The sequence below is a fragment of the Silurus meridionalis genome, chromosome 1, assembly GCF_014805685.1.
Source record: "Silurus meridionalis isolate SWU-2019-XX chromosome 1, ASM1480568v1, whole genome shotgun sequence".
Taxonomy (NCBI): domain Eukaryota; kingdom Metazoa; phylum Chordata; class Actinopteri; order Siluriformes; family Siluridae; genus Silurus; species Silurus meridionalis.
Genome location: NC_060884.1, coordinates 33,411,084 through 33,419,972, shown reverse-complemented (window position 1 = coordinate 33,419,972; position 8,889 = coordinate 33,411,084). Strand labels below are relative to the sequence as shown.

The 8,889-nt window shown below is 43.3% G+C and overlaps 1 protein-coding gene across 1 annotated transcript in view; it reads right to left on the bottom strand.

Moving 5' to 3' along the window:
- Positions 1–8,095, bottom strand: part of slc9a7 (solute carrier family 9 member 7) — a 52,242-nt gene extending 44,147 nt beyond the window's left edge. The window contains exons 1-3 of the mRNA XM_046853651.1: positions 7,487–8,095; positions 4,395–4,597; positions 816–893 (exon numbers count right to left, since the gene is read on the bottom strand). Coding sequence (XP_046709607.1) covers positions 816–893; positions 4,395–4,597; positions 7,487–7,793 — 588 coding nt within the window. The 5' untranslated portion in view covers positions 7,794–8,095. The remainder of the gene's footprint in view (positions 1–815; positions 894–4,394; positions 4,598–7,486) is intronic.
- Between the last annotated feature and the right edge of the window lie 794 nt (positions 8,096–8,889).

Here is an 8,889-nt window from a genome sequence, read left to right as displayed (position 1 = left end):
CTCTCTCCCTCTCCTGCCCTCTGTCCTTCAACCCCCCGGTGCAAAACATTCGCTCTCTTCCTCTCTCTCTGCTTATTCAGCGCTCTGATATCAAGCCTCTGCTGCTTACTTCAGCAACTGGTGGAACAAACAAACCAAGCTGAACTTCAATCAACAACAATTCAATTAACGCTAACAGAAAGCCTCGAGAAGCGATCTGCGCCTTAAAAAGCACTTCTCATAAACAGCGCCCCCAGTGGTCAGAGCTTGTTATAATACACCATACAATATTTAGACTACAAATGAACGCAAATATCAAGTCAGATACCGACAGCTGGCAGGTAGCTGTGTGAAATGCTGAAATCTGATTGGATGAAAGCAGCCATGTTTCATTCAGTGTTGATCAAGGATCAGGTTTCTCATGAGAGCTTCGACTCAGAACACTATATTTCAACTTAAATATTCAAATTTTCGTTATGAAATTAAAAAAAAACCTATTTAAATATATCACCGCACTCCAATTGTGGACATCTGGCCATATTCCTATTTAAACTTGTGTATGTTCTGACACACACAAACACACATGTGGCATTTGAAACTGAAGAAAAGGAAGTGAAAGGACTGTGGCTCCTGCAATAAAGTGTCAAAAAACAAGCCACCAATCAGCACTGCTAACTCGAATACACGATGTGTCTGAAAAAAAAAACTATCGAGTGACATAGGCAAAACAGAAAATGTGAAAGCGTTACCCGCCATAATCCTTCATGCTGTCACGCTCCGACGATCCCTTAAAGGAAACCTGAGTATGATTCCACTTCCCCACCCCGGACACTCACCTTCTTCAAACTGTATCCTGCGTGAAATATGATCGGAGGTAGCAGAATGTTGAAGAACACCTCAGGGTCAAAGGTCACCTGTAATAACAAAACAACAACAACAAGGTATAATAAATATAGATTGTTCGAATCGGAAATGCTCCTTCTCCATTCCTCTGGCATCCTATTCTGGAAGGTGAGAAGATTCCTGAGGAATGGAGAAGGAGTGTGCTGGTACTGATCTTTAAGAATAAGGGAGATGTGCAGACCTGCAGTAACTACAGGGGAATTAAGTTGATCAGTCACATCATGAAGTTATGGGAAAGAGTAGTGGAAGCCAGGCTGAGAGAAGAGGTGACCATCTGTGAGCAGCAGTATGGTTTAATGCCGAGGAAGAGCACCACAGATGCCTTATTTGCTTCGAGAATGTTGATGGAGAAGTATAGAGAAGGTCAGAAGGAGTTGCATTTTGTGTTTATGGATTTAGAGAAAGCGTACGACAGGGTGGAGAGAGGAGTTGTGGTATTGTATGAGGAAGTCAGGTGTGTCAGAGAAGTATGTGAGGGTGGTGCAGGACATGTATGAGGACAATGTGACAGCAGTGAAGTGTGCAGTATGAACGACAGACTGGTTGAAGGTGGCGGTTGGACTGCATCAAGGATCGGCTCTGAGCCCTTTCCTGTTTGCAATGGTAATGGACAGGTTCACTAACGAGGTCAGACAGGAGTCTCCGCGGACTATTATGTTGTCCAAAGGATATTGTAATTTGTGGTGAGAGTAGGGAGCAGGTTGAGAAGAGCCTGGAGGGGTGCAGGTACGTGAAAGGGAAGGTGTATAGGACTGTGGTGAGACCCGAGATGTTGCATGAATAAGAGACAGTGACATTAAGTAAATAACAGGCGGTGGAGCTGGAGGTAGCAGAGCTGAAGATACTGAGATGTTCATTAGGAGTGACGACGATGGACAGGATTAGAAAATAGTTTATTAGAGGGGCAGCGCATGTAGGACGTTTTGGAGACAAGGTAGTTGGGTTGAAAGAAGTAGATGTAGAGGACAGGGGGGTATGGAGACGGATGATCCGCTGTGGAGACCCCCAATGGGAGCAGCCAAAAGAAGAAAAAGTTGTTCGAAACGGAAATGCCCTGGCTACAATGGCAAAAAGTCAAAAATGAAAATGGAGTGTTTGGAGAATGGAGAAGTTCAGCGTTCCATCTATAGTGTTACCTGCGGAATTTTCAGAAAATTTCAAGTCTTGTTTGTAGACACTCCGTGTCATGCTGTTACAACATGATACAGCTGAAAGTTTGTAGACACCTGAATAAGATTGGTATGTGCTTCTTTTGGAATATTGCATTCCACATTTAGTCTTTATTTGCCTTTATAAGAACCTCCACTCTTCTGGGAAGAGGTCCTATTAGATTTTGTGGAGATTTGTGAATATTCATTCAGCCACAAATGCATTAGTAAAGTCAGGTACTGATGTAGGCGAGGTGAGAAGGCCTGGTGAGGAGTCAACGTTCCATTTATCCCAAAGGTCTTTAACAGGGTTGGAGCTCTATAGCAGGAGATCCTCCACTTCAAACCACAGAAAGCAGATCTTCATAGAGCTGGCTTTGTGCACAGGGGAATTTTCATGCTGGAACAGGTTTGGCTCTACTAATTTTGTGCCTCCAACTCTGTGGGAGCAGTTTGGAGAAGGACCACATCTGTGTGGAGAAGTCAGTCAGGAGAGCCAACACTTTTGCCCAAGGCAAAAAGATGCACTTCAAGAAAATGTTTCATGTTTGAACATTTAGAAAAAACATGAGTAATTCTAATTATTCTGACTAACAAGTTTTAGTCAAATTTGTGTTTTCAGGTTGTGATGTCACAATCGTAATATGCAAATTATTCTTATTACTATTCTTATTACTATCATATGATAGAAACCTTTATTCACTTTGTTGTATTCTTTCTCACACACACACACACACACACACACGTTTTACAGCTAGTTTTGGGGTTGAGGTTTTTATGGTTGGAAAAGGTCGGACTGGTTCCAGGTGGGTTTTTTCGAGTTTTACAAATAGAATGTTAAAAAATGTACATGCCTCCGTGTCAGTCAGCGGTGGGGGGTGTGTCTGGTCTAACTCCAGAAGTCTGTACGAATCCCTTATCATGTTACCTCACCTGAGACACGTTTCCACTGCACAGAAACACCAGTCCAGACCCACATCTTTCCCAAGAAGTCCACACATCTGGCCAAAACGTATTTATTTAAAACTGGGTCAAATTGTGCCCAATATCTATCTATCTATCCGTTGGTCCGTCCGTCCATCCATCCATCCACCTGTCTGTCTATCTACTATCTACTTGTCTACATACCTACCCATTTTGATGCTTGCTTCTTTCTTTCTTTCTTTCTTTTTCTTTCTTTCTTTCCATCTTACTTCCTTGTTGCTCCTTCTTTCTTGCCTTCTTTGTTTCTTTTTGTTGTCTTCCTTCCTGTTCTTTTGTCTTTATTTATTTAGTATTCGCTCCTTTTCGCCGCTCTTTATCTTTCTTTTTTGTTGCTTTTTTTGTTGTCTTACTTCCTTATTGCTGTCTCACTTCCTGTCTTTCTTTCTGTCTTTTATGATGCCCTTTTCTTTCTGATGCCCCTTTTCTTTTCTTTTCTTTTGATGCATCTTTTCTTTCTCTTTCTTTTCTTGTTATGCCTTTTCCTTTTTATCTTTCTTTTCTTTTGATGCTTCTTTCTTTCTTTCTTTGATGCCCTTTTCTTTCTATCTTTCTTTTTGATTCCCTTTTCTTACTTTTTCCTTCTTTCTTTCTGGCTGTTTTACCTGTCTGCGAGTGTGTGTACGCGAGAGCGAGTGTGTGTACGCGAGAGCGAGTGTGTGTACGCGAGAGCGAGTGTGTGTACGCGAGAGCGAGTGCGTGTACGCGAGAGCGAGTGGGTGTACGCGAGAGCGAGTGGGTTTACGCGAGGGCGAGTGGGTGTACGCGAGGCGAGTGGGTGTACGCGAGCGAGTGGGTGTACGCGAGGCGAGTGGGTGTACGCGAGTGCGAGTGGGTGTACGCGAGTGCGAGTGGGTGTACGCGAGTGCGAGTGCGTGTACGCGAGGGCGAGTGGGTGTACGCGAGGCGAGTGCGTGTACGCGAGTGCGAGTGGGTGTACGCGAGTGCGAGTGGGTGTACGCGAGTGCGAGTACGCGAGAGCGCGAGTGGGTGTACGCGAGTGCGAGTGCGAGTGGGTGTACGCGAGTGCGAGTGGGTGTCTGTGAGCGAGTGGGTGTACGCGAGTGCGAGTGGGTGTACGCGAGTGCGAGTGGGTGTACGCGAGTGCGAGTGGGTGTACGCGAGTGCGAGTGGGTGTCTGTGAGTGCGAGTGGGTGTACGCGAGTGCATGTACGCGAGCGAGTGGGTGTACGCGAGCGAGTGGGTGTACGCGAGTGCGAGTGGGTGTACGCGAGTGCGAGTACGCGAGAGCGAGTGGGTGTACGCGAGTGCATGTACGCGAGTGCGAGTGCATGTACGCGAGTGACCAATCCTGTATATCCATAATGAATCCAAGAATCTTGAAGGTGTGTAGAAATAAAAAGATGAGGTTTTTCTCGTTACCTTGCGGAGCATGTCGTTCTGCTCGACGTTGTGGATCTCGCGGGAGTTGATCTCACCCTTCAGCGTGTACTCGAAGAACTTGCCGCTGATGTTGAGCAGCAGCGTGCTGACTGGCCCCTCCTTCAGGGAGCAGCTGGGCGGAGTCTGATGGTGGTAGCTGGTGGAGGGAATTCCGTATCGCAGGATCACGCCCACCAGCAAACCTGACCACACCCACAAACATCTCATTAACTGATGCTGATTGTTCAGGAAGTGACTAATTCATTAGCACGCCATCATTTCTATAGCAACCATTTATTCAGCGTCCCCATGTTCCGCCAACAATCATATCATTCTTTTCTTCAGTTTTTCTTTTTCTATCCTTCGTTTCTACCTTTTTCATCTTTTATTCTACCTTTCATAATTTTTTCCCCTTTCTTTAGCTGCCATTTTCTTTTTTTTTCTTTTTTTATCTGCTTTTGATCTTTCATTCTTTCTTTTCATCAGTCATTGTTTTCTTTCTTCCTTTATCTGTCCATCTTCTTTCTTTCTTGTCATTTTTGTCTTTTTCATTGCTATTTTCATTCTTACTTTCTATCCTTTTCTATATTTATGTTGTTTCTCTCATCTATCTCTCCCTCTTCCCTTCTTTCTTTTTAAATTTTTCCTTCCTTTTTTATTTTTTCTCATTCTGTCCAGTGCATGTGTACTGAATTAGTTCACACCTCCTGACCAATCAGATTCGAGAATTACACTGTAATCATTCATTCCTATTTGTGCTGGTAAACAGAAGAGGGTCATTAATAAACTTGTTTATGTTTTCCAGGTAAAACATGTCTGTTTAATAGAATAAATAAATAAATAACTATCTACCACACACACACACACACACACACACACACACACACCATGACGCTAATGGTGGGAGTGCTGAGGTCACAGGTGTAAGCCAGTCCCTATTAATAAATGGGTCAGACCCAGCAACACACTCCGAGCCAACAGCAGTGACCTTGAAATCTCTCTCTCTCTCTCTCTCACACACACACACACACACACACACACACACACACACACACACACACACACAGGCTAAAATCCAGCCAATACAGCTTAATTCTGTAGCACAGCCTACTGCAGGAGAAAATCATGATGCATGAAGGCCACAGGCGCGCACACACACACACACACACACACACATTGTTGCTGTGTGACACAAAAAAGAAGCAGTTTTTGGATGAATCAGGATATTTTCCTGAGTATATTTGCATAAATTCTTTAATAAAATCACTGTCCAACTTACTATGCAGCTATCGTTCTTATTCTAAACACTGAGACTGGAAGATCCAACATCCGTACCCACAGCAATGTCCAAATACATTACAGGAAATAACATCCAGAACAAGAAAACAGAGTAAATCAGTCTCATTAAACACCACAACGTCCAATTAAACACCAAACAGTCTGACTAAGAACAACAGAATTTGAACACAATGTCCCATTTAATTCCACAGTCTGAATTAATAACAATGTCCCATTAAACACCAGAGTCCAGTGTCCCATTAAACACAGAAGAGACAGATTGAACACCAGTGGCCGATTAAACAACAGTGTGACTAAACATCTCAGAGTCCAGCTGAACACAAAAGAGATCCATTAAACACCACATGGTCAGCAAAAACACCAGTCGTGTCAAATTAGTTAATCGCATTAAACTCCACAGAGTTGGGCTAAACACCAGAGACACATTAAACAATGTCTCATAGAAGACCACAGGATCTGACTAAATCCAACAGTGTTTCATTATAGACCAGAGGTCAGACTAAACACCACAACGTCTCATTAAAGACCACAGGCTCTGAGTAAACACACAGAATCTCATTAAAGACCACAGGCTCAGAGGAAACACCAGAGTCTTATTAAAGACCACAGGCTCAGAGTAAACACCATAAAGTCTCATTAAAGACCACAGGCTCTGAGTAAACCCCAGAGTCTCATTAAAGACCACAGGCTCCGAGTAAACATCAGAGTCTCATTAAAGACCACAGGCTCCGAGTAAACACCAGCGTCTCATTAAAGACCACAGGCTCCGAGTAAACACCAGCGTCTCATTAAAGACCACAGGCTCTGAGTAAACACCAGCGTCTCATTAAAGACCCCAGGCTATGACTAAACACCACAGTCTCATTCAAGACTCAAGTCAGACTAAACACAGCAAAGTACTATTTCACAAAAAGTCAGGCTAAATACTTGTCACATTAAACACCACAGTGTCCCATGAAACACTAGAGTCAGACTAAACACCACAGTGTCCCATTAAACACCACAATGTCATATTAAACAACAGAAAGATCACCTTACACCCCAAAATCCAATTAAAGCCCACATACTGAGTAAACACCACAATGATATATTACACACCACTCACAGGTGGGCGTGGTTTTATTTAACACTTCTATTTTGCATTATTTTGCTTGGAGCTCTGACTATCCTGCACACTATAAGAGGACACAGAAATGTCCCGAAGAGTCAGGCGTGGAGATGGTAAACTTCCAGCACTGAAACTCCATCCCTCTCAGCCCTGCTGCAGGAACCTAAACTCTCATTAACCGGGAATTCCCGGGGCACGTGAACGCACCATCAATGTTCAACACTGGTCTATAAGGTCTCTTCATCCGAAAATATCACATTATTAACCACCACATTATTAAAAGCAAGAATGTCTCGCCGATTGACCTTTACACCAAATTTTTATTTTGTTTGTTACAAAACAACAGAAATGTTGATGTAAATATAAGAATTCGGCCGTGTTGAAATGTCGCAATGAGCAGCGTTCAGAACTAATTGAACGTCACATGCTGCGTTCAATGTGCTGGAACGTTCTGTAAACTGGTCTTAATCCGGGAAATACAGTGACTTAAGAATTACATGAGGGAAATGTTGAGACTAAGAATAAACATAGTGAATATATTTTTTATTAGTATTATGTCTAGTGTCGTGCGGTGGAGTCTGAGCTGATTAGCAGGAGCTAGCAGGCTAGTCATACATATGAGACTGCTAATACAGTATGATTTAAAGGCGCATCTCTGTGTGTGTGTTACTGCTGAATTCCTTACCGTAAATCATTGCCAGGCCGGTTTCGTGCAGGAAACGCACTCGCCTGTGTTTGAAGAGCCATATAGTCAGAATGGTAAGCGTTAGCAGCAGGATAAATGTGAGTAAATTAACGCTGTCCTGGCGGTGGCTCTCCTCCGCCTCCTTCTCCGTGGCCAGCGGCTCCTCCATCTCCATCGCGCCGTCCTCCGCGCTCACCCCCGCCACGCGGCCCAGCAGCAGCAGAAGCACACCCGCCGCAAACGACGCCGTGCTGCTCCTCCTCCTCCACAGCTTCCTCTGTGGTGCCGTGCTGATGGCTTCCTCCATCGTGGTGCGTGTGTGATGCTAAAAGCTCCCCGTGGCTCCACTGGTACTGACTGCTGCAGGGGTATCGCCGAGAAAACGAGATAGGGAACCGACTCCGGATAGAAGAGTTGACTCCTCGTTTGTACTCGTTTAAGAGAGAGTGAATCGGTTCAGAAAAACGGTCGAGTCGATACCGTTTATTGAAAGTGGATAAAATATTTTCAGAGAGTCTTTCAGGAAAATACATAGATTGGATTCGAACCCCTGGAGCGACCTGATCGCATTTTTTAAGTTTGTAAACTTTAAATTCGTATTTTCTTTGGCTCGGCATATGACATCATGTCAAAAGCTTCAGATCTGAAGAGAGTCGAAACCTTCAATTACAGGCGATGTGAATTGTGAACCGGCTCAGAAAGAGCAGAGTCGATTCCGACCAATATAACAAATTGCTGAAATATTGAATATTGGACGTAGATTTGGATTAATGTTTTAGATAAGTATTTTAGATTGTTTTCCAGCAAATTATTTTCTAGATTATTTCCTAAATTATTTACTAGAATCGACTATAAAGCTTTTATGAAGCTAAAGAAAATACAGTATTCGATTTCATGCAATGTGAGTTGTGAATCGATTCAAAAACTGTGGAGTCGATTCCACCCATTGAAAGTAAAAAAGGGAATTTCAGATCTTCAGATCTTTGGGGAAGAAATGCAGCGAGGAGTCGAAGCTCTGGAGCGATCTGATCGCATGTAGAGTTTGTAAACTGTAAAGCTTTTGACTGTCTTACTGAACGATTTAGTTAATCATATGGGCATAACTTAGCTTCAGAGTTGAAGGAAATCGAATCTTCAATTACAGGTGATGGGCGGTGTGAACCGACTCAGACATTGTGGAGTCGATTCTATTCAATAAAACTGTGTGTTGGATATAGTCTGATATTAAGGTTTTAGAGAGACATGTTAGATTGTTTTTTGACAAATTAACTCCAATGTCCAGAATCTTTGAAATCTAATTGCAGTTAGAGTTTGTAAACTGTCTTTTAGCAAATTTGGGTTTACACTGATTGGCCAGGCAGAGGGACCGAGCTGGGAAGGATGTTCTACAAGTTAGAGCAATA